Below are 27,222 nucleotides of genomic sequence, written 5' to 3' on the forward strand. Positions count from 1 at the left end.
TTTTAGTGAATATTTGAAGGAGCATGGCATTACACGTAACATTTCTTGCCCTCATACCCCTCAACAAAATGGAGTTGCTGAGAGAAAGCACAGGCATATTGTTGAAACAACCTTGAGCATGATGCATACTGTGGGCATTGCTTTTTCCCTTTGGACCGAGGCTTTCCACACAGCTGTTTACGTTATCAACAGGTTGCCCATGACCATCCTTGAAGATAATTCTCCGTATTTTGTTCTTTATAATTGTCATCCATCATATGAAGAACTACATCCTTTTGGTTGTGTATGTTATGTTCATATTGATCATTCATTGAGGAATAAGTTTCAAGACAGAGCTGTACAGTGCAAGTTTCTTGGGTATGCAGATGACTATAAGGGATACAGGTGTTATGATCCTCATACAGGCAAAATTCGGGTATCCAGAAATGTTGTTTTTGATGATGAAAATTTTGACACTCTGGGTTCATCTTCCACAGATATACAGGACAGTTATGATCCTTGGCTCAGTGACTCACTTTTATATGACTCGTTGCCTCATGATGATTCATCTTTATTGACAGACAATGAACCCTATACTTTTGATGTGGAACCACATATGGAAGACATTCCTCCTACAACAACATCCTCACGTTTTTCTGGTCTTGTTTATTCTCGTAGAACTCACCCAGTCAATGCTGAGACTCCTCTACGACATTCCACTCGGGTTAGACATCCTATAGATCGCTGAGTAAGTTATAACAATTTCTCTTTGGATTTTCAAACATTTCTAACCAGAGTGTCCAAAGAAACAGAACCTTCCTCTTTTCATGATGCTGTAAATTCTCGTGCCTAGGTAGAGGCGATGAATGAGGAAATGGAAGCATTGCATGAATGCAACACATGGGAAATTGTGCCAAGGCCAGATAACAAGAATGTTGTAGGATCCAAATGGGTGTACAAGATCAAGCACAAACCGGATGGCAGTGTTGAGCGCTATAAGGCTCGTCTGGTTGCACGAGGCTTCACACAACAATATGGGCAGGACTACGATGAAACGTTCAGCCCAGTAGTAAAACTGGGCACATTCAGGATTGTCATTGCGTTGGCATTACAACATGGATGGTCACTCAGTCAACTTGATGTTAAAAATGCTTTTATGCATGGTGAACTAAAGGAAGAAGTTTACATGGAGCAGCCACCTGGATATAGCATGCATGATTCATCAAATTGGGTATGTAAACTTCGACGCTCTCTTTATGGATTAAAACAAGCTTCTCGATCTTGGTTTGAAAGTTTTTCCACAGAGATCCAGCGTCATGGGTTCAATAAAAGTGTTCTAGACCATTCATTGTTCATCTTCAAAAGTGGTTCCGCTATTGTTTGGGTGCTTATATATGTTGATGATATCATTATTACCGGGAGTGATAAGGATCACATATCTTGGGTTAAGTCTATGCTGATGGCTAAATTCAAGATGAAAGACTTGGGTTCCTTGAGATATTTTTTGGGTGTGGAAGTTGATAGTCGACATGAGACTATTACATTGAGCCAACATAAGTACACTATTGATATTCTACTCGCTACAGGGATGGAGAATTGAAAACCAATTAGCACACCTTGTCTTCTAAATCATAAGTTAAGTGCTAAAGAAGGCACTACTTATCATGATCCAACTTTATATCGTCGAGTTGTAGGGATGTTACAATACTTAACATTCACTAGGCCTGACATAGCATACTCTGTCAATCAGGCCTCTCAGTTTATGCATGCTCCTACAGATGCACATATGGAAGCGGTAAAAAGAATCCTTCGGTATTTAAAGGGTACGATTGGAGATGGTTTGATGTATAACAAAGACACAGCTTATACGTCAGGACATCAACTATTCACCTACACAGATGCAGACTGGGCTGGTGACCCTGATGAGCGCAGATCAGTTTCAGGGTATTGCATCCTTATCGGCAATAATGTTGTAACATGGAGTAGCAAGAAGCAAAAGGCAGTGGCGCGATCTAGTACTGAAGCCGAGTATCGTGCAGTGGCAGCAGGAACAACCGATGTTACGTGGGTGAGACATCTACTGCAAGAATTACAAGAACCAATCTCGTCCTCTATGTTTCGTTGTGATAATCAGAGTGCTATTAATATTGCCTTCAATCCCATTCTTCATTGTCACACGAAGCATATCGAAATCGATCAACACTTTGTTAGACAAAAGGTGGAAGAAAAAGAAGTTGAACCTGCATATGTTAGGTCAGATATGCAAGTTGCTGACATTTTTACCAAGGGATTATCCACTCATCAGTTTTGGGCACTCAAAGACAAGTTGAGCATGATCAAAGACCATACTCAACTTGAGGGAGGCTGTTAGTTTGGATCATGGATCTGACCCGATCCACTTCGAGATACAACGGACCCGATCCACCTCGAGATACAGCGGTGGCATGTTTGTAATTAGTTCTTATTACCTGTGTAAAGTTATGCCCTGTACTGTACCACTTATAAATGTTAAGAAAAAAGGAAAACCCTATTGCCGCCGACTACTCTTCTCTCTCTTCTCTTTCTTTACCTCATATCTAACACCTGCAGGCTGACATTTCTGACATTTCTGACATATATAACATATTAGGCCCCATTTCTCGTTTTGCCCCATAGGTTTTAAATATTTTATGATAGATCTGAACCGTTAGACATGTTTAGCATGCTTGATTTAGTGGGAATCAACTTTTGGATTATGTTTTTTTTTGACGAAAAAACATGTTTTTCTAATCTGGGAAAAACTGGTACCTTCATAGCCATTGAATTTGGATCACTGGAAAAACCTGTATACAGGTCAGATTCCGTCGATCCAAAAGCTGGTTCCTACTAAACAAAACATGTAGATCACATCTATGGTGTTTGATGTGAGAAAAAAAAATACTTTAAACTTTGATTTTGAAGGGCCTAACGTGACCTAACGGAGGAGGCCTAAGGAACACTCTCTCTCTCTCTCGCTATATATATATATATGAAAATACACAAAATGGTTACATTTATCTTAACACTAATCATCTCTTAGCTTAATCTATGGCAAACAACAAGGAGATTAAATTATTGAATGGATTCTTGGATAGCCATGGGCTAGTCATTCCTTTGGGTGCTTGTCTGCATTTGTTCTGAAAATTCAAGAAAGCATGTAGCCTACTCTTATGGCTCATTGCACATTTGGTGGGAGTTTTGGAAGTCAAGATGGAGAAAATGGTGGTAGGAGGCTATGAAGATTGAGCTGCTGCTTTATATCTTGCCTCTTTTTGTTTACATATGGGTTCAATTGATTAGGCCATCTAGACAATTTATTTTCTTTTGGGTCCAGTTACTTGTTTAATATGCTCATTGTGGTTCTTGCTTCTATGGGTTTGAATTAGACTATAGCTGGCTGCCCACTGAGGTATCTGTCCCTTCTTTTCTTTTCTTTTTTGTTTCTTGCATTTTATTAATCATGTATGGCAGTTCTCCAAGAAGTCTTGTGAATATCACTCAGATTTTTCCTTTTGTTATTGTATAATTAATGTTTTTGTGCTGTCAAAATGGTGATTCATTTTTCCGTTATTTCATCATCTTTGTTGTTTGATCCTTTCTCTTTACATAGGTGCGGTCTTTGGCAGCAGAGTCTGACAGAGCATATCAAGGAGGTTCTCTTGAGCCAACGTTTTACCAGGAAGCTTCTTTTACACCTGAGGTGGGAGGAGGGGATGGGGATATCACTTTCACACCACCTAATCAATACTCATCCATGCTTGACTGGTTTGCTGTTGATCTCGAAGGGGAACACTCAGCAATGGATGGACAGATACTTGAAGAGCACACTGAATATGTTGTCTATGCTGTTCACAGGGTATGTGCACTATGACATAAATCGAAAGGTTCCTTCTGCATTTGCATACTTGACTATGAGAATGCTTTTGCTTCTGTTACAATACACACTTATGATTATGACTTATTATTTTTGAAGGTAGTTAGAACTACCAGTATGGTTAAATAGACTTGATAAATCTCGTTTTCTTGGTGACTTGTTTTCTTCTTCGTAAACAGAGAAGTGATGGATGTGGAATCCTGTTTATTTTAAATTTAGATGGGTTCATCTTTCTTCTTTTTAACTTTACTACATGATTTAACATTGTCTAGAAGTTGATAATGATGTATATTGGTAAATGTGTTAGCACTTAAAGTTAGTGAAACCTCACTGTTTTACAGCATCATTTGCTTCAAGTGACTGAAGATGCATTAGGACTTGGTGCATATTGAGTGCTTGAAGGATCATCTCATTTTAGCAATTGTAATTCTGCAAAGGAAAAACCCCCGAGAATTGTGGAGGCTAGCTATTAAAGTTCTGTTTTATTTTAGTGTTCTGGAACAGAAATGTGAACAAATGAGGAAATTCTAGGTTAAGGAAAGGAATCATCTAGGGATGACTAGATTCCCATGCTGGAACATTTTTTTGAGCAAGTCTCCTGAAATCCCAATTGCTGGTATCCTATGGTTCTTAGTCTCTTGACATGAGAAAGGGGGATTATTTGTAAGCTAGATGCTTCGTGAACTGTTCTCCTTTTGCCTACTCAATGCAGTGTGTAATGAAATATGACAAATACAAACAAATGCTTCTTATGGGCAAGTACAACATACACAATGGATACCACTTATGGGTCAAGATACAATCACATACACAATGCCACTTATGTGCAAAAGAGACAAATAAAAAATATAAAGAATCTATTGAGAGAGTATCAGGTACATGATCATCTTCATCTACGTGTATTTGCTGTTACAAAACCATACACAGTTTGTCCGATTCATGTACATACTCAGAATTATATACATGTATAGACTATAACAGTAATTATGCAATCTACGGATCAGATTCATGTACATGAATCAACAAAACAATAAACATATCATAGCTCGTCTGATTATCAAGCCAATAACTGGGGCTGATCCATGTACGTGATCAAAATCATGTACATGGGTCGGCCAGGCTGAAATATACATGTTGACAGCTTGCTGGCTGATACATGTACATGGTCAAAATCATGCGCATGGGTCAGCCAGACCACATATACACATGTACCATCTTGTTGGCTGACACATGTACATGATCAAAATCATATACATGGGCCAGCCAGACAAAAAATAATTTACGGGGACATGACGAAAAGTTTGCCAAGAAGAAACATGAAGCGGGGAGCACGAAGGGCTTTAGTAAAGAAGTCCACCAACTGATATTCTGAAGTGACATATGAAAGAGTAATTGTTCCTCGTAAAAATTCATCCCGAACATAATGGCAGTCCATCTCGATATGTTTGGTGCGCTCACGGAAGGTGTGATTACTTGCAATATATATAACACTCTTGTTGTCACAACATAACTTTGAAGCTCCAATAATATCAACTCCCATGTCTTTGAGAAGACTGCGAAGCCAAACTAGTTCCATTGCTGTGGTTGCCATAGCCCGGTATTTAGCTTCAGTAGAAGGTAACAAGACTTTTTGTTGCTTCTTGCATCTCCAGGCAATTAAGAAATCTCCTAAAAAAGACACAAAAATCGGTAGTTGAGATTCTATCATTAGGGTTACCTCTCCAATCAACAGAAAGTTTAATGAAGAAGATGAGGATAAAAACAACCCTTTATTTATAGTGTTTTTGATGTATCGGATGACCCAGAGCACGACACTCATATGCACAATTATAGGAGCATGTTGAAATTGGCTTGCAGAGTGAACTGCATAAGCGATGTCTGGTCTGGTGATGGTTAGGTAAGTGAGAGATCCAATGAGTTGTCAGTAGGGTGTGAGATCTTCCAGAAGAACTCTGTCCTCCAACCTTAATTTGACATTAATGACCTCTGGAGTCTTTATATTTTTATCATCTGAAATGCCAGACTTGGTACATATATCTGCAACAAGCTTCATCTGAGACAAAATATATCCTCTAGGAGAATATGCGACTTCAATACCTAGAAAATATCTAAGGAAGCCTAAATCAAACATGTCAAAATTATTTTTTAACATGTTAACATCAACAATAATATTTTGATCATTCACAATGATAATCATGTCATCAACATAAAGTAATAAGATAACTATGTCACATGGTTGCGGGTGTATGGTGCGGCACTTTCAAAACCCTTGGGTGCAGGGGTGCGGCAGGGCAAAAATGTAAAACATATATATATATATATATATATATATAATTTTGAAGTTTTAACAATTAACATTGTCATAATATCATTTATCATGCAAGCAATATATCAACTTAAATATCAATCAAATAAGTAAAGCAATTACATAAATCAACCTAAATATCAATCAAATAAGTAAAGCAGAAAAGAACTAAATTACGTACCAAAAGTATATCCTACAATGTATATGACGATGAAGTAATGGATCTTAATAATTTTCTTCTTCATCATCAAATGCATCATTAGAAGGAATACTGGGCTCAACTAAATCCATGTTTGTCATGTTGAAATCATGCTCTCCCTCGAAGTCATAGTCTTCTGGGTTTACATCCCAAAATTTTGATGCTCCTTGTCTGCGTTACAAACTCAATTTGAAAATGTTAAATACAATACAAGTATATTTAAATAAAAAACTAAGAAATAATCAAATAACTAAAAGAGCAAATTAGTACGTGTATTCATCATTGGTTCGCGAAAGTAATCGAAGATTTGAATGAACATATACTAAATCCTCTGTACGCTTGCTGGTGAGTTTGTTTTTCTTCATGTTGTGGATTTGAGAATATGTGCTCCAATTTCTTTCACAACAAGATGATCTAGCAGACTGTGATAGCAATCTTAATGCAAGACGTTGGAGAAGAGGTGTTTTTGATCTAAATGTTGACTACCATGTGATAAGATCTATATTATCCTCCTCTCTCGCGAATAATGCCAGTCCATATAATCTCGAAGATGAAAATTTTCTAAACTCTTGTGTGACTTGATGTAGAAGATATGCTTCTGGAAAATGTCTTGTCATACACATATTTCTATGTCTTGATAGCTCTGGGTCTAAATTTGGAGGGACACGACCAATACCACCTACCCGCCACTTATTTGCATAATATTTTGGATTAAGTGAATGTGCCATGCAATACAAAGAAGTGTTGCTCTTATCCCATCTTCTTACTAAAATTGAATCAATATGGTTAAAAAATTCTGAATCATCCAATGCAGGATTTTTTTCCTCATGCTTGAAAACTATAGCTTGTATTTTTTCAATCATATTATCCCACATTTCATAAACTCTGTGAAGCATAAACTCATCCTTATTAAATTCTCTTAACATTTTCCAAATAGGTTGCGTAAATTGAAGGAAGTATACCACTCTGTCCCAAAACTCATCATCAAGAATGAATTTCTTAATTTCTTGAGCCTTGATATCACCATCAACACGATAGAATGTCCAATTTTCATCAGTCACCATGTTAACCAAAGCATTCTTCACTTTTTTAATCCTCTCCACCATCACAATGATAGACGCAAAACGTGTTTTAGCGACCTTCAACAATTTCAGGTCAGAATGCCTATTAAATATAACATTAACACGATGATGGTTAATAACAAAATTCCTAATGCTTTTGACATTTCCTTCTAAATCTTCAATCCATGAACATAAAGCATATGCTTGTGAATTTTCTTCTTCTTTGGGGTTGCAGATGCTCTTTAAGGTCAGATTTAAGCTATGCTACATAGAGAGTCCAAAAAATATGAGGGTACTCACTCTCCAAACTCAACGCTGCACTTGTACAAACTGGAGCATTCTCTGTAATGATTTGTACCACTTTTTGATCACCCACTTATTTTATGATTTCTATAAATAACCCCTTCAAATACTTTACATTTTTATATTCTCCCGATGCATCAATTGCTTTCAAGAATATTGGGCCACTAAGCGAACAAACAATGAAATTGATCAGTGGACGCCTTTGAATATCTGTCCATCTATCAGAAACAATAGAAACTTCATTTTGCTCCCATGAATATTTTTTAATCTCCAGCAACCTCTCCACATTTGCCCTCTCTTCTGCAAGAAGCGTGATTCATATTTTTTTTGAGCTTGGAGGCACATAACCACTCAAATTACAATTTGCTAAAGATGTTACTAAATCCTTCCAATAAGGATTTCTAGCCGCATTAAATGAGAGTGAACTAGAATAAAAATACCTCTCTACTTTTCTATCCATATCTTCCCTTTTATATGTATTGAATGATTCTTGTATCGTTCCTCTACCTCCTATATTGACTTTTTTTTTTCAGCATCTTCTTGGTGGCTTCCAAATGACACACTAATTGCACAAGAATCACTCATTGTCTTTCTCTTCTCATATTCTTCTTGTATTGTTTCCGCATTGCCTCATCAACTTTTCTGCATCCTAAAATGCCATGTCCTGATATCTTCAACAAATGAGCCTTCACTCTTGTGTAAGACTCAACAAAATCTCTTTCACAGAGCTTGCATCGAAATCTCTTGTTTCCACCACCTCCTTCTCCAGTTTTTGCCTATCTATATGTTCTCATAGTGGCCCTACATCATCACTCCCACTACAACTATCAACAAAACTAGCAGCAGAACTCGCATATGGGGAAGAAGATGACACAAGTCCTTTCTCTTTATTTGTCATTTTGTCCTGAAAACACAAAAAATTTATATTAAAATCAATTATGCAGACAATCAAGATTTATAATACCGAGTCCAATGATGAGTTGTGGAGCCTTATTCAGAGTTTTTGCCCTTACTGGGGGTTCGGGGGCTCCCCCCCCCCCCCCCCCCCCCCGCGTTCAACGAGCGAGGGTCTAGGGGGGCCGCCCCTGGCGGGGGGTCGTAGGGGGCAGCGCCCCCCAGAAGAATTTTTTCTTGGGAGGGGCTCGACCCCTCCCTTGAAATCAGAGGGAACAGGGTGGGGGGCTTGGCCCCTCCTCTGCCGAAATCAGGGAGGGGCTCGGCCCCTCCCCTGAAATCAGAGGGAGTAGGGAGGGGGGCTCGGCCCCTCCCCTGCTGACCCAACAAGAGAGCGAGAGGGAGCAGGGGGCACTCGGCCCCTCCCCTACCGACCCAACAAGAGAGCGAGGGGGAGCAGGGAGGGGGGTTCGGCCCCTCCCCTGCCGACCCAACAAGAGAGCGAGAGGGTACCTGCGACGAGGGAGAGGAGGAGGTGGCGTCGGGCTCCCCTGCGAGACGTCGGGAGGAGAGGAGGCGAGCGAGAGAGCGGAGCTACACGGGAGAAGAGAGGATTGGGGCAAAAAATTTTTGCCCTAATCCTCTCTCGCAACCCCTTTTGATCAGGCATCAATTTTTTTTTACGTTAAAAAATTGGACGAAAATGACCCTAGGTGCGTTGAACGCACCCAAAGTCGTGTTGACCGCACCGCGTCGCGTCGACACGGGTGCGACACCTACTTTGCTGAGTCCTTGTGACTTAGTAAGATAAAATGCTAGTACCTGCACTTTTAACAAAGAGAGTAGTGTCAGTATAATAGGAGTGAAATCCTAATTTAACCATGATATCACTAAAACGATCATACCAAGCCTTCGAGGCTTGTTTAAGACCATATAAGGCTTTTAAGAGTTTAAGGGTTTGACCTTGTCCAATATTAATTCTGGGTGGTGGATCCATATATACTTCTGCATTTAAATTCTTATTTAGAAAAACATTTTTCACATCGAGTTGATATATAGGTCATTTTTTGGTTAATGCGACAACTATTAGAGTTCTGACACTAATCATTTGGGCTACAAGAGCGAATGTTTCCTCATAGTCGATTCCATATTGTTGTGAATATCCCTTCGCTACTAACCTGACTTTATATCTTTCTAAGGATCCATCACTTTTAGTTTTAACTTTAAAGATCCAACGACATCCAATAGGCTTTTTATGCGGAGGGAGTTTGACTATTTCCCAAGTATTAGCCCTTTTTAACGCATCTAATTCTATTTTCATTGCTTCAACCTAATGTGGTAGAGTTTTAGCTTGATTTTAATGAGCGGGTTCATAATATGAATGTAAGGTTATCAAACATGCCCGATAATTGGGTGCTAAAGACTCATATGATACAAACCTATTAGGTGGTATTGATTCTCTAGAAGAGTGCCGAATGGGGGGCTCTTCTGAAGATTCGGAAATTTGAGATTATTTCTCTAAAGCACTAATAGCCCTTTCTTGATCTCTTTGGGTGTAAACATTAATATTTTCATTACTAGAACCATTACTTGGTGGTGACACATCAAAGTTGGACACATCACAAGTGTCTTCTATACTTTCAAGATGATTAATAGAATCATCATTTATGTCATCAATAAGATCATGTAAAAACATATAATCACTTTCATTTGATCTTTCCATTTTTTCAAAACCATTCTCATCTTCTAAGAAAGTTACATATTTTGAAACATACTTGTCATTTTTTAAATCAAAACACCTATAGCCTTTTTTATTTTCCCATAGCCTAAAAAACACATTCAATTGCCTTTGGAGACAACTTATCTCTCTTATGTAAGAGAACAAAGTATTTACAACAAAAAATGCGAAGGCGATTGAAATCCTGAGAGAATTTAAAAAGATTTTCATAAGGAGAGGCATTCTTTAATTTTGAGGAAGGCATTCTATTGATTAGGTATGTTGAGGTTAAGATGACTTCGACCCAAATTTTTTTCGGAATATTTCTAGAGACAAACAATGTTCTAGCAGTTTCTATAATATGCCTATGCTTTCTTTTCGCTAGTCCGTTTTGTTGTGGAGTTTTAGGGCATGATTTTTGGTGACAAATTTTATTTTGAGTTAAATAATTTTGGAATTCATTAGATAAGTATTCACCACCGGAATCAGTTCTCAAAGTGAATATATTACTTTGAAATTGATTTTGAATTTTTATATGAAATTCTTTAAAGAAGGAAAACACTTTCGATTTGTGACTAAGAAAATAGATCCAAACATATCGAGTAAAGTCATCAATGAAAGTGACATAGCAGGAGTAACCCCCTTTAGACATGACTGGAGATGAACCCCAAACATCCGAGTGCACCAATTCAAAGGGTTTTGAAGAAAGAAAAGTTCTAGTTGGAAAAGGAATAGACCGTATTTTTTCAAAAATACAATCTTTGCAATTAATGTCTTTTTCCTTGCAAAATTTGTTTCCAAATGAAAAAATATACATTTTTGAATAGCTTGGATGACCAAGCCTTTTATGCCAAGTTTCAATATTTTTTTCTTGGACATAAGAACAAAAATAGTTTGTAGGAAGGTTTAGATGAACCATATAGTAGATGTCCCCCTTCCTATGGACTTGCCCAATCTGCTTCCTGGACCGAAGATCCTGCACAAAGCAACCATTAGATGAGAAAGATATTTCACATCCATGGTCGGCAATTTGGGAGTCCGAAAAAAGGTTTAAATTTAGTTTTGGAACAACTCTAACTTTTGTAATAAAAAGATTTTGTGAATTTTTTGAGTTTAGAGTTCCAATACTAGAAATTTTCAAAAAGGTTCCATCGGCCGTAGAAACACAAGAGCCTTTTGAATTGGTGCAAACATGGACTAAGGCATTTTCATGAGGGGTCATATGAAAAGATGCTATGGAGTCTAAGATCCAATAGTACGTACCGGGTGATAATGTAGACGTAATGACCACACCCGATGTGGAAGAAGTAGCTTTAAAGATTTGTTGAAGAACCATGGATATTTCACCAAGGGTCTCTTTGAGGTCACCATTCTTGCTTTCATATTCTTTTGTGGTAGATTCTTCGAGAGAGACCACGTTAGGTTTGAAAGTTTCATTGAGCTTTGGGCAAGCGGGTTTAATGTGACCCGGCTCATAGCAATGATGACAAACAATCATTTTTCTTCATTTATTGTAGTTTTCTTGTTTACTAAAGTGGGGGGGGGGGTATAGGTTTTTACATTGTTGCCTGGTTTGAATACGGCAAACACTTCATCAACATTCTTACTCATGCCAAACCTTGTTTCTTCTTGAGTGATTTTGACAATGACATCCTCTATTGGAGGAAAGATAGATCTACGGAGAAGTGATGACCTCACTTGCTCAAATTCGAGACATAACTCAAATAAGAATTGAAACAATCGATCTTGTTCCATTTGCTTTTGTCTTAATTCAACATCTTTCATAGCAACCCATTTTGGCTCTAAAAGCGCCAACTCATCCCATAGTGGATTTAAAACACTATAGTAATCTTGAATACTTGAATTACCTTGATTGGTGGTTCTAATTTTTTCTTGCAAAAAATATGCTCTTGAAAGATCCTTTTGGGTATACATACTCCTCATAAAAAACCAAGTCTCATTGGCTCGACGAAATTTAGCTATATTAGCAGATACCTTGGGCTCGACATTGTTCATGAACCAAGCAAGGATTTTTGAGTGATTGCTTTCCCAATCTTCAACTTCTTTTTGATGATTTTCAATGGCTTTGAGGCGAGCATCTCCTTCAAGAGCCTTTTCTTGACCACCTTCGATCTTTGTGAGCTCCTATCTAGGTTCTGGAATGGAACCCATAACATACCCCTAAAGTTTCTTACCTTAGAGGTTGTTCTCCATAACCGATGCCAACATCATGTAGTTCTTTCCATTGAGTTTGAAGAATAGGTCAATTTTTGCTTCCATAATGCCACCAAGAATTGAGAAGAAGAGAGACAATAGATGAGAAATATACGTACCACGCTTTTTCCTCTAAGAACCGAGTGGCTCTGATACCATGTAATGAGATATGCGAAAATATAAAGAGTGCTATAAGCACTTGCAATGTCCTACAATGGACAAACAAAAGAGACAATAGCAAGTCAACTAAGGGACAATACATGTACAAGCTTTGCGAAAGGCAAAAATATAAAAGCCTCTTTATTGAGAGAGAGAGATCTCAAGCATGAAGAAAATACAAAGGGGTTCACCCCTGTTTATACAAAAAGAAATGAGAAGAAGCGAGGCCACATGGCCTCAAAAGGAGAGCAAAAAAAGGGGCTCCCATGGAGTCGTTGGGAGCCTCCAACGGTCACATTTGTGACCGTTGGGGGCCCCAACGACTCTATGGTGGACCCCTTTTTGGTTATTGCAAAAATGAAAAAAATAAAAAAAATGAAATGTATTTAAAAAGGCTAAATTAAAAAATAGTTGTTTTCTAAAACAACTATATGAAAAGACAAAAATACCCCTTTCGGGTATTTTTATATATATATATATATATATATATATATACAAATACATATTTTAACAACATGTATATCTTAAAAAACAACAACAAATCTGAATCTATATCTATCTATATATATATTCAAGTTCATGAACAAGAAAGTCGACAAAACTGAATCACGAAAATACATTCAGATTTATAAGAAGTGGCCAACCCGGAATATATATATATATATATATATATATATATATATATATATATATATATTCAGATTTGCGTAAACATGAGAAAATCGACAATATGAATTCAGATGCATGATTTTTAAAAAACAATCTATATGCATATTTTCAGATTTGATGCACAAGGGAAATAAAAAATCAAATAAAATAAATCTCTCTCTCTCTCTCTATTTGAGATCATATTCCCCCTTTTCCCTCAAAACCTATGCCCAAATCGATTTATACGTATTCCTGAAACTCGTATCTTGATTCGAAGCATGAAAACAATAGAAAAATTGATGGATGATGATGTTTATGTTTTTCTTTTCTTCTTCTCCTTGTTCTTCTTTTCTTTCTCTCTTTTCTTTTTTTCTTTTCTCTCTAACTCACATGATTTTCCCTTATTGTTTTTCTCTCAATATCTCGCTATGTCTCTCTCTCTCTCTAGAACTCGAGTTCTAGAGAGAGGCTTTTAACTGGGCTAGAGCTCTACCCCATGGGGTAGTACAAGATCCATATTCACTAGGATCTGGTCCAGGTTGGATCCGCATGGATTTAGATATGGATTTGGATATTGGATCTAAATCTAAATTCAAAATCCATCCACGGACCAAATCCTAGTGAATATGGATCATGGATTTGGTCCAGATCCATATTAACTTGGATCAAATAGAGCGGATCCAGTCTGATCCAATATATAAAAAGTTTCAAAATAAGGCTGGTCATTTTTAAAAAATGCATTTTTCGGGCCAACTGAAATCCGAATTTGGAAAAATAGGTCGATTACGTGATCTACATTCTGAGGCGGATCTAACGGTCGTCATACCTGAATTTCGCTCAAATTTAAAGGTTAAAAACTAAAAATTTCTCAAATATACTTAGCTCAAGACATCACCTCTAAATTAATTATTTTCTCATGATTTTATCAATTTAAATATAATATATAATATATAATATAAAAATTTGTATTTTTGGACTTTAAAAATCATGAAAAATACGAGATATTACAGTTCTCTTTTCCTATGTCTACATACTTAATTTGTGCATGTTGAGAAGCTGTTGATGAAATGAAACATTATTTGGTTAATCTTGACCTGCATAAAGTTGCATTTTCTAAGCACACAAAAAGAAAAAAAAGGTGATGTTCCTGGCATATGGTTAATGTATCGAAATGTGTTTGTCTTAATGAGTTTGTGACCTTACCAAAAGACAACTCAAATGGTAGAAAAAGGTTTAAATCATATACATTTTTCAAGATTGAAAGCAAAAATAATGAAAATACTAAACATATTATAAATTGTGGCCAGTCACCTAAATAAATTTTTATTAATATTTTTGTGATGAATAAAAAACAAAAATATATGTGTTTGAAATATATTGTATTATATTGTAATTTAAAACATATAATGCAAAAGAATTAAAGCAATTACATAGTTTTTTTGTACAACTTACTATATGTTTTATATAAAACATGCAAGAAAAAGCTAAAGCAAATGCTTACCATTATAAAATATTGTCATATATTGTTTATCCAACTATCCAACAAATGAAGGAAAGGTTAAGAAAAAAAATACTGACCACATTAAAAACAGGAAAAAAAGAGTTATATATACCATAGTAATAAAACTTAAGAGGTAAAATAAAATGAACATACCATTTGTAAAGAGAGGCAAATTTTGTGGCAAGCACGTGCTGAAATTTTTATGCAACCAATTCTCTCATGTTGGGATGGATCTCAACATTGTCCTATATGCCTTTTATAGACCGGCCTTGGTAAATCATAAAACATGAACAACCACTATAACAATTGACCTATGTCACACGGGTGCGGGTACAGGTACAGGTGCGACACGGGTGCAGAGCAATTTCAAAATTTTTGCACACGGGGACACCTCTATATAAATATATATATTTAATATATATATATATATATATATATATATAACAATAATAAGATTGTAAATTTTAAAGCAAAAATAAAAAAGTAATTCCAGTGTTGTGAAAAGCGTTGAGGCGTAGCGAGGCGCTCCACCAAAATCTGAGGCGAAGCGTAAGCCTTGAGGCGTAAAGCGTAAGCCTAAAAAAAAAATTTTAACTTAAAAAAACTATAAAAAATATCTAAAATTACAAATAAATAAAAAATGCCTTATTGATGAAGCAAATACTGAAAATTAACACGGGAAAGAAATAAAAAATCTCAAGCAAATACTAAAAATTAACATTGGAAAGAAATAAAAAAATCTCAAATAAATACAAGCATGAGAGTGAGACTGTATGTGTGTTTTATCAGAAAACATTAAGTACTGGAAACACTTTTTTTTAATTTTACAGATATTTACCAACAGTAAAGGTAGTTTAGATCATCTATTTAGTCATCAATCTTACGTGTAAAAGAAGGGACTGGCATTCCATCACAGGTTGCCGATAAAACATCCAGAAGATCAAACTGATCTGTGAGCACACAAAGACAACTGTTTCACATGTGTTCATGTTGATAAACCTGATATATCCATCATCACCATAGATATAGAACATTCCTAGAGAGACCAATATACTAAACTAAGAATTCCTTTAACTGGCCGAATATGATGGCTTCTAAGAAAATTCAGAAAATTTACATTAAGCTGTTAAAATTACCCCTTCATTTCTTGACAATTGTCACAAATTCATTTGAATAGGTTGGCAATAGTTTTTCCCTATTATGGACTCAGGATATTTTATTGGTTTTGGAAATCAGGTGCAGAAAAACTAACTTTAGGCTATGCACGTATACTTTTTTTTCTCAAGAAAATATGCATGTACACCATTTTCATTTTCCTTATTTTGTCTATGGGAAATGCAAACTGCAATGTCTAGGCAAGGAGGAACTCTTTTCTGCAGGCTGCGTGTTAGAAAAAAAGAGAGAGATGAGAGGAAGACCGTACCTGTTTTCGGACTCGCCCACGAGAGTGTGTGGCTGTGTGAGAGACGAGAGAGAGAGAGAGAGGCTGCATGAGAGAAAACCAGAGAGGCGTGAGAGCTATCAAAAAAATAAAAGGGCCCGATCTCTCTCTGTTTAAGCCCTAAATTTTGGTCAAATGAGGGTTTTGACCCTCATTTGACCAAAAGAATGAGACATATGCGCCTCATCCTGAGGCTCGCCTCGCCTCGAGGCGTGCGCCTCAAGACGTATGAGGCGCACGCCTCAGGGCTTTTGCGCTTTATACATGCGCCTCAAGGCATAAAGCCCCTCGCCTTGAGGCGAGACACGCTTTTTGCTCCTTGAGGCGCGTTTTTAATAACACTGAGTAATTCTATTGAAGTAACAACACAAACTTGCCAAAATATAACACATAAAGAAGCTTGTGAGTGTCCGGATCCGGACCCGACTCGAGTCCAAATTAATTTTAATAAATGGACAAAAATAGACTCGGTCAAAGTTGACCAAGTCCAAAATGTGGACGGACTTGGCCCCAGTACATTGACCGAGTCCGACACTTAGTTGACCATGTCCGCACCCGTGTCGGGGCGTGTCGACGTGGGTGCGTCGATCTTTTAGCCGAGTCCGTGTGACTTAGCAACTGACCTTAAAGGAAGAAAACAAAAAAAATGCATGGGTTTCCAAAACTGCAATATATCATAATTGTAGGTTATAGTTCTTAAATGGGTAGGTTTATTAAGAATAAAACTATTCATATTCTTGCAATTGATGAATGCATTGTATGTATAAATGGAGCGGAGGTCTCCTCTTGGCCAGAGAGAGAGAGAGAGAGAGAGAGAGAGAGAGATGTTTTGTAATGAAGAGGGGCGGAAGCACCAATAAAGCAAACCACTCCTTAAGAGTGATCACAAGAGCCAAGAACACAAACACTAAAAGTGTATACACAAAACCCACAAAAGGAAAAATGACTTAAAGTCATAAGTTGGATATTATTGAAGAAAGAAAGAAGAGGGTAAAAAACCCAATACACATACAAGGGAAAGCCTCCTCTATTTATAGAGGAGGAAGCCAAGAAGAAGGGACCACAAGGGGGCTCCCATCTAATCGTTTGGAGCCCCAACGATCATAAATATGACCGTTGGGGCCCCAACGACAAGAAAGGGTGGGGCCCCTTGTGGTCTTACAAAAAGCAAAAGAAAAAAAAATAAAAAGTAAAAAAGGGAGAGAAAAAGGAAAAGGGAGAGTTTACATGAGGATTTACCAAAATACCCCTATTGGGTATTTGGAGAATAAGAAAACAAAAAAAAGAAATATGTATATATATATATACATATATGTATATATATACTTATATATATACGTATGTATATATATATATAAGTATATATATATATATATTTATATATACATAATTTAACATGCCCCCTCAAACTTTACGGGGAGTTGGGAGCGCTTTGGTGAAGAAGTCAGCCAATTGATATTCTGAAGTAACATATGGCAATGTGATAGTTCCTCTGAGGTATTCGTCTCGAACATAATGACAATCCATTTCGATATGCTTGGTCCGCTCGTGAAAAGTATGATTGCTTGCGATGTATATCACACTTTTGTTATCATAGCAGAGCTTGGTGGGAGAGGAAATGAGGACGCCCATGTCACCAAGGAGACTTCTGAGCCATACGTTTTCCATAGTTGTCATTGCCATGACCCGATATTCAACTTCAGTGGATGATAGGGAGACATTCTGCTGCTTCTTGCATCTCCACGAAATGAGAGATTCACCTAAAAAATACAAAGACCAGTAGTTGAGATACGATCATTGGGATTTCCTCCCCAGTCAGCATCAGTAAAAGCAGTTAATTCAAGAAATGAGGAAGATGATAAGAAGAGTCCCTTGGAGATGGTATTTTTGATGTATCGCACAATTCTCATTACGGCTGCCATATGAACTGAAGGAGGTGCATGCTGAAACTGGCTTGCAGCATGAACCGCATGAGCTATATTTGGACGGGTGATGGATAAATAGGTGAGAGATCCAATTAATTGACGGTAGGTGGTTGGATCCTCAAGAAGAACACCATCCTCAAGTCTCAGTTTTGCATTTATAACTTCAGGAGTCTCGACTTTCTTTTTATCAGATATTCCTGACTTGGTTCAAATGTCTGCTGCTAATTTCATTTGAGATATGATGTATCCTCGCGAGGAGTAAGCCACTTTAATTCCTAAAAAATATCTCAAGAATCTAATGTCAGACATATCAAAAGTTTCTTTTATCATAGACTTCACATCATTTACCTCATTTTTGTCACTCCCAGTGATGATCATATCATCAACATACAACAGAATAATAATAATGAAATGACCTTCTTCTTAGCAAAAAGAGCAGTGTCAGTATAGCAAGAAGTAAATCCTAAATTGATTAATACATTACTAAACTTGTCATACCAAGCTTTAGGAGCTTGCTTAAGTCCATATAAGGCCTTTTTTAATTTTAAAATTTTACCATTTAAATTCATACTCGGAGGTGGTTCCATATAAACTTCTTCATTTAAATTTTCATTTAAAAAGGCATTTTTGACATCAAGTTAAAAAATTTGCCATTTTTTAATAGAGGCTATTGCAATAATAGCTCAAACACTAGTCATTCGAGCAACTGGGGGCAAAAGTTTCATCATAATCTACCCCATACTCTTGGGCATATCCTTTGGCCACTAACCTAGCCTTATATCTTTCTAATGAGCCATCACTCTTAGTTTTTACTTTAAAAACCCATCTACATCCAATGAGTTTCTTGCCATTGGGTGGATCAATGATTTCCCAAGTTTGTGCCCTTTTAAGTGCATTAAGTTCCAGTTCCATTGCTTCATTCCAATGAGCATATTGTTTAGTATCATTATAATAAGATGGTTCATGAAATGCGTGAAGAGCTAACAGACATGCTCTAAAATTTGGAGAAAAATAATCATAAGATACAAATCTATTTGGTATTTTAGAAATACGATTTGATCTTCTTTGAGAGGATTCTTCAATCGACTCATTTTGAGAGAATTTTTCAAGGGCACAAGGTGAATTACTTTCATTCCTTCTAAAGTAGACTTGTGTTTGCCTTGGTACATTTTCTTCTTAACTTTGGTGATCATTTGGAGGTTCAACATGATCTTCTATGAGAGATTCACTAGATTCAACATCACCATCTATGACGTTTTCTTGAGGTAACAAGAATGTGACATCTTTTGAGATATAAAGTTTGTTTTTGAATATGTCAAAACATCGATAACTTTTTTGTTTTTTGCCATATCTTAAGAAAATACATTCAATTGCCCTAGGAGAAAGTTTATTATTTTTGTGAGTTAGAACAAAACATTTACATCCGAAAATTCTTAGTCTTTTATAATCGGGAGACATATTGTAAAGTTTTTCGAATGGAGAAAGATTTTTCAAAGAAGATGAAGGAGTTCTATTGATAAGATATATTGAGGTTAGAACCGCTTCGGCCCAAAAGGATTTTGGAATATTTTTTGAAATTAATAAAGTTCTTGTGGTTTCTATTATGTGTCTATGCTTTCTTTTCGCAAGACCATTTTGTTGCAGAGTGTTTGGACAAGAATGTTGATGGCAAATTCCATTTTCTTTCAAATAGATTTGAAATTCATTGGACATGTATTCGCCTCCCGAATCGGATCTAAGAATTGATAGATTTCCCAAAAAATGATTTTTAACCATTGCATGAAATTCTTTAAAGAAGGAGAAAACTTCAGATTTGCGACTTTAGAAGTAAATCCATGTAAATCGAGTGAAGTCGTCAATAATGACAACATAGTACGAAAATCCTCATTTGGATAAAATGGGGGAAGGTCCCCATACATCGGAATGAACAAGTTCAAAAGGTTGAGTGGAATAATTTCTTTGAGGGAATGGAATAGCTTTAGATTTCCCAAAAATGCAATCTTTACAAGTCATGTGTTTGTCTTTACAAGTATTGTTCAAAAATGGAAAAAGAGGCATCTTTACAAAATTTGGATGACCAAGTCTCTCATGCCAAATTCCAATACTTTTGTCCTTTATAAGATTGCAAAATGACTTTGGTGGAAGAGTCAAAAAGTCCATAAAATAAAGATCACCCCTTCTATGGCCTTGCCCAATCAGTTTCCCTGATTGGAGATCCTGCACGGTGCAATCTTTAGGTGAGAAAGAGACTTGGCATCCATGATCGGTGATTTGGGAAACGGAAAAAAGATTTATATTAATTTTTGGAACGACTCTCACTTTAGGAACAAAAAAGTTTTGAGAAGTTTTAAAATCAAGTGTTCCAATACTTTCAATTTTTAAAGATGTCCCATCTGCCGTTGAAACATAAGAAGATATGGGTTCGGAAAAAAACATTAGAAAGATAATTTTTATGAGATGTCATATGAAAAGAAGCACCAGAGTCTAGTATCCACATACCTGGAGGTGATGAAGAATAGGCGATGGCGGCTCTGGATGTTGAAGATGAAGATGTCTTGAGAAGATGTTGGAGAACTTCGGAGATATGATTAAGAGTTTCTTTGATATCTCCCTCTTTGGCACTTTCTTCTTCCTTCTTTGGAGAATTTTCTCCAACCGCGGCCACTTTTCCCTTAAGCTTTGGGCAAACCGGTCTAATGTGTCCCGGTTAATTACAATAGTGACAAATCACTCCCTTTCTAGATCCATTGTTTTTTGTTAAAGTGGGGAGGTCTATATGCTTTTACATTTGATCCGGGCCTAGTAACAGCCAAAACTTCATCATTCTTAATACTTAGGCCAAATCGAGTTTCTTCTTGGCATACTTTGGCAAGGGCATCCTCAATGGGTAAGGCTTTACTTCTATGGAGAAGGGATGCCCTAACTTCTTCAAATTCCGGTCGATGACCATGGAGAAATTGGAAAAATGTTCATTTTTAATTTGTTCACTTCTTAATTCAATATCTTCCGGAGCCACCCATTTGGGCTCAAGAAGAACAAACTTATCCCAAAGAGGGGTTAAAGAGCTAAAGTAGTCACGGACACTCGTATCCGCTTGTCTAGAGGAACATATTTTTTCTTGACAAAAAAATTGTCTAGCAAGATCCTTTTGGGTATACATACCCTTAAGAAAGAACCATGCCTCATTGGCTCTTCTAAATTTAGCAATGTTGGCACAATTTTTGAGGTCCACATTGTTCATAAACCATGCCAAGATTTTGGCATGGTTACTTTCCCAATCCTCAACTTTGGATTGATGGCCATCTAAAGCTTTTTCAACCTCATTTTCAATTTTAGTGAGAACAAGAGAGGGTTCAGGAGTAGTTCCCATAACAAAACCCTAAAGTTTCTTACCTCTTAGATGATTTTCCATCGCAGAGGCCCACATAAGGTAATTGGATCCATTGAGCTTAAAAGAAAGCTCAACTTTAGAATCACGTTCCATAGGTACCGAAAAGTCTTCCTTTCTTCAAAAGCTTGAGATGCACACATCCCAAGATAACAAAAAAGAGAAGCCCGATCACCAACCTTGCTCTGATACCATGTAATGAAGAGGGGCAGAAGCACCAATAAAGCAAACCACTCCTTAAGAGTGATCACAAGAGCCAAGACCACAAACACTAAAAGTGTATATACAAAACCCACAAAAGGAAAAATGACTTAAAGTCATAAGTTGGATATTATTGAAGAAAGAAAGAAGAGGGTAAAAAACCCAATACACATACAAGGGAAAGCCTCCTCTATTTATAGAGGAGGAAGCCAAGAAGAAGGGACCACAAGGGGGCTCCCATCTAGTCGTTGGGAGCCCCAACGACAAGAAGGGTGGGGCTGGGGCCCCTTGTGGTCTTACAAAAAGCAAAAGCAAAAGAAAAAAAGAAAAAGTAAAAAAGGGAGAGAAAAAGGAAAGGTGAGAGTTTACATGGGGATTTACCAAAATACCCCTATTGGGTATTTGGAGAATAAGAAAACAAAAAAAAGAAATATGTATATATACATATATGTATATATATACTTATATATATACGTATGTATATATATATATATATAAGTATATGTATATATATATTTATATATACATAATTTAACAGTTTTTACATTAAATGGCAACTCTTCAGTTTTTGAAAATTTACAAAATGCCATGTAGCACTTTGCTTATTAAAAAAGTCATACACAAATGCTCAAACAAGTTGAAAATGACCTTAAACACATGACAACCATGTCAATTAAGAAAAATTATAAAGGATCTAATTTTTGACACCTACTACCCTTGCTTCTGCTTTTATAATATTTAGGATAATTCTTGATAACCAGCTAAATATAAATATCCAGTTTTTGTGTGTCATCACCATGCAGCTGCCTTTTTACAAACGTAAATGAGTTTGATGTTGCCTTATGTCACCTACTGCTGAGATCTTTTGTTTTGTTCTTTCTGCTTTGGTTTTGATTGTTGCTTGCTTTCTGCAAAATGATAGCATCATTCGGATTGGAAGACAGCTGTTTTATCTCAGGTTGAACAAAAAAAATTGAAGTCAAATGTCATTACGTTTATTAAGAGTTTGTCATGGACATCATTCTTCTCTCAATTCTTCCTTCTTTTCTTAAGCAGATATGCTTTCTGTGAAGCTATTGTCTATGAAACCCTAATTCTTTGGCTTATGGTGGATAATAAGATTGTTGAGTAACTAATCTTTCTTTTCTCTTAGTGTCTTTTTAGAAGTATTTTTTGTTTCCCTGTTATGTGTTTGTACATTGTATGTCTGAGAAAATTGTTATCCATTGGGCTGCAGCCATCTTATGCTTCTAGCTTTTAAATGTTGCTTGATCCTCTGCAAAAATGTGAGGACCATTCCTTGATTGAACCTTGGAATTCTAAGGTGAGAAGATATTTTACATACATGTCATAATACCTTGTCTTGATTGCTTTATTTTTGGCACCAAGAAAGAATATGTTGATATCTACACTTGCTATTTGCTTTAAAATTGCAGGACTGTTGATAAACCAAGTTTTCCTGGTTATCATTTGCACAATGATTGTTTCTTCATGTTTCTTAAGAAGAGTGCAAGCAAAGTGTTGCTGCCTTTGAGATGGCAATAATTGTAAAAAATTATTCTTTATATGGTAGCAGATTTTGGATCAGTATGTGGAGTCTCAAAATGCACGATCCAAAGAAGGTGCTGAAGCCTCTAGAAGGTTACCCAGAAGTGTCATACTGGTTGGCCACTCTATGGGTGGATTTGTTGCTAGAGCTGCAATTGTCCACCCTCATTTAAAAAAATCGGCAGTGGAAACTGTCCTTACACTTTCTAGTGCACATCAGTAAGTGACTTCTTTAATTCTCATAACCGTGGGTAGGTTCCACAGATGCTATACACTATCTTCTATGCATTCCTTTTATAGAACATGAACTATTAATGCAGGTCCCCACCACTGGCCCTGCAACCCTCATTAGGTTGGTTCTTTTCCCGAGTAAATAGTGACTGGAGAAAGGGCTATGAGGTCCAGAGGAAACATTCAGGCCATTCCGTGTCTGATCCATTGCTTTCAAATGTCATTGTCATATCCATATCTGGCGGCATTCGTGATTACCAGGTGAGGATTATTAACTCCTCAGTATTATTTCTTTTAATTTGTTCTTTTTATCAATTATTAGTTCTTATGCATCACAACCCCTTTGATGCATGCATTTTGGATGCTGAAACTTTTGTCAATGGCAGTCCCCCTGCAGTTGGTTTGTGTCTCCCATCAAAAATTTGGTTTCACTTGCCAGTGGTTTATGGAGACCTAATTGTAGCTTTGACATCTAGCCCTTTGGATATCTTCTGCATTATCTGTTTGGGCCTATGTAGTCAAAAGCCCCGACTAGGCACCGACTAGTCCGCCTAGTCGGTGAAACCGAAGTAAAATGCCTAGGCTTTGCAATTCCTAGGTGGGTACCTTAAAAGGTACCAATTTTACCGACTAGGCACCGACTAAGGCACCTAGTCAATGACTAAGCTGCCTCCGCCTAGGTGTGTTTGTGTGATTTGTTCTATGAAATCATGAAAACATACTTAGTTATTATATATATATATATACATATGTGTGTCTGCTACTTTGCTTTTTGGGATTTTTCTGTGAAACATTGAAAGCATGCACAGTTAATTTTAATTGATTATGTTTTTTATATATGTGTGTGTTTGTTTCTCATGATTTTTTCTATAAAATCCTGAAAGCATGTTTAGTATCATGAACTATGTAATATGTTATTTATATATGTGGGTGTTATTGTGCTTCTGTGAAACGTTGAAAACATATTTTGTTGATTATACTGAATATGTTATGAATAATTGAAATATATATATATATATACATTTGTGTGTGTATATATATGTATATTCTGGTTATGTATATTAATATTTTGTGAAAGCATGTGTAATTTTGTACTTGTGCAATGAAACCATCTTATTAGTAAAATAATTAAACATATTTTTATGTATATTTTGTTTACTTTTTTATATTTTAATTGGGGTACCGAGTCTACCGACCAGTCCCGCCTAGTCTTCGACTAGTCTTTTTTAGGGGTCTACCGACTAGGCACCGCCTAGCGCTTTTGACTACATAGGTTTGGGCACTTCAATGTTGGATCAAGTAGATGACTAGAGGATATTTTGTTGGGAGGGTGGTAATGCTGCAATTTGGACTTTATTTTCATATATTTTAAAATTGGGTCATAAGATCCATTGTGTTTGGTTAGTTCTGACCTGTAGCAGATATACCATGTTGAAAAATTTCAAAGTCTAGACCTAAAATTGATGATTGGATCTATACATACACAAAATGTGTAACTTTTTTTCTCTCGTACTGTATTCATGCACTAGTTTCTGAACTTTTTTTAAATTCCCTTTTTCTATGCCAGGTCCGCACAAAATTGGCATCTTTAGATGGAATAGTACCTGCCAGTCATGGATTTATGATTGGTACTGCAGGCATGAGGAATGTGTGGCTCTCAATGGAGCATCAATCTATTTTATGGTGTAATCAACTTGTAGTGCAGGTGCAGCTAAAAAGAAGTTTTGTTAATGCTTGATGTATATTTTAAAATTATTTCAACGTAACGTACCAAATGCTTTTGAAAATCATAGGTATCACACACATTACTGAGTATTATTGATTCCGAAACTGGTCAACCATTCATGAGTGCTCGCAAAAGGCTTGCTGTGTTTACCAAAATGCTTCATAGTGGAATACCTCAAAGCTTTAACTGGGTGGGACAGCTACCAGCTCCTTTGCTTTCTGAGCGTGCCAATGTTGAGGTTGACAAAGTCCTTGCTGGTATGGTAACTCTTCTATTCTTTCATGTTGATAACATTTTCTTGCTTAGCTGTGCAAGAATTGCAATTTCTCATTTCTATTTCTATTTCTGTGTTTATATAATATATATATATATATATATATATATATATATATATACACACACACACACACACATGTGTGTGTGTGTGTGTGTGTGTGTGTGTGTGATCCACAACCCACTAAGATCTATTTTAAATTACTTGGGTCAACTTGGGTTGGGTACTGGCCCATGATCAATAAAATTTTTGACTTTAAAGCATGGAGGGGCACTTATTTATAAGCATGGGGTGGGATTCCATTTTTACTCTTAGATATGGGACTAAGCTTCTATTGTGTAAAGTCTCATTTTTACATGTAAGAGAAAAAGATTAGCATTAATGCACTACATCCTACTCATCTAATAAGAGAGAGATATTAATTAATTAAATGTGCATGGAACACTGTCTTTGAAAAATAGTCCCACATCGTTCATTTGAAGGGGGGATGACTCTTCACTATCTATAAAAGGATGCCTCCATTTTTGACTTAAAATGAACTGGGTCATGGGCTGCACGCTTGGATCCACTACTTGGCCGATCCTAGGATTGCTGGAAACTCTATCTACATGTGGGAAACCTGTTTCTTGGGAAACTGAAAACCTAGCATTTCAAAAACTTGTGGGAAACTTCTAAAATTGCATGGGAAACCTGTTTCACATTACATGGAAACCTACTTACTTTATATGGGCAGCTCGTTTCCTTTATTTGGGAAACATGTTTTCTGTGCATTTCTTGCATGTTTCTCTTAAATATGAGTTTTTTTTTTAAATAAAAGTTGAGATATACATTTTATTCAAAATTTTAATTACTTATTTAAAAAACTAGATTTTGTATATATATTTAACATTAAGAAGAATGTAATGTATTGGACAAGATTGAGAAATTTCATATTTTGATATGACTGCATTATTTTTTTCCTTAATTCTTGATTCTGTTTAGACCTATGTTCCATTTAAATTCTTTATTTATGAAAATCAATATTTTATTAAAAGTAAGCTGAATACGCACTAGTTCATATAAAATATAACCAACTTTATAACTTAGTTGTCATAGGCACTAGGCGGAGCCTAAGCGGTGAGCCCCTAAAAAGGCCTAGACCTGCCTAGGGGCCTAGTCGTTTCCCAAAATAAAAAAAACATAAAAAACATAATAAAAAACATGTATACAACATAAAATCAATCAATAATAACCAATAGACAAATAGTATATTGTTGAACACTGTAAAACAATTATATTACATAACCTTAACCTGCTCAAACAAGTTAAGAATAAATTAACAATTGAATAAACAAACCATACAACTAACAATGCGAATGAACAATACACAAAAAATAAAATCATGTATACAAAAAAATTAACAACAATAGACATAATACAAACAATAGACAAATAATGTCTTCTTCTCAACAATAGACAAATAATGTCTTATTCTTCTCAACAATAGACATAATACAAGCAATGGACAAATAAATGCCTTCTCTTTCTTCTTTTGCTTCTTCTCCTCCTCGAAGAAGAAAACAAATGATATGTCTTCAAAATAAAAAAAAAATCTTCAAAAAAAAAACCTAGGCTTT

The 27,222-nt window shown here is 36.3% G+C and overlaps 1 protein-coding gene across 4 annotated transcripts in view; it reads left to right on the forward strand.

Annotated features, from left to right (window-relative positions):
- The window catches only part of LOC149818362 (uncharacterized), a 134,574-nt gene that overhangs the window by 10,504 nt on the left and 96,848 nt on the right, over positions 1-27,222 (forward strand). For all 4 annotated transcript variants that reach the window (XR_016427158.1, XM_089984680.1, XM_089984679.1 and 1 more), the window contains 5 exons: positions 3,608-3,853; positions 23,404-23,594; positions 23,696-23,867; positions 25,174-25,311; positions 25,400-25,589. Coding sequence is in view for 3 of the 4 variants with exons in the window: in XM_089984680.1 (XP_089840806.1) it covers positions 3,608-3,853; positions 23,404-23,594; positions 23,696-23,867; positions 25,174-25,311; positions 25,400-25,589 (937 nt within the window). In the remaining variant the exon portion in view is untranslated. The remainder of the gene's footprint in view (positions 1-3,607; positions 3,854-23,403; positions 23,595-23,695; positions 23,868-25,173; positions 25,312-25,399; positions 25,590-27,222) is intronic.

This window comes from Nuphar pumila, chromosome 13 (assembly GCF_984573655.1).
Source record: "Nuphar pumila chromosome 13, dmNupPumi1.hap1.1, whole genome shotgun sequence".
Classification (NCBI taxonomy): domain Eukaryota; kingdom Viridiplantae; phylum Streptophyta; class Magnoliopsida; order Nymphaeales; family Nymphaeaceae; genus Nuphar; species Nuphar pumila.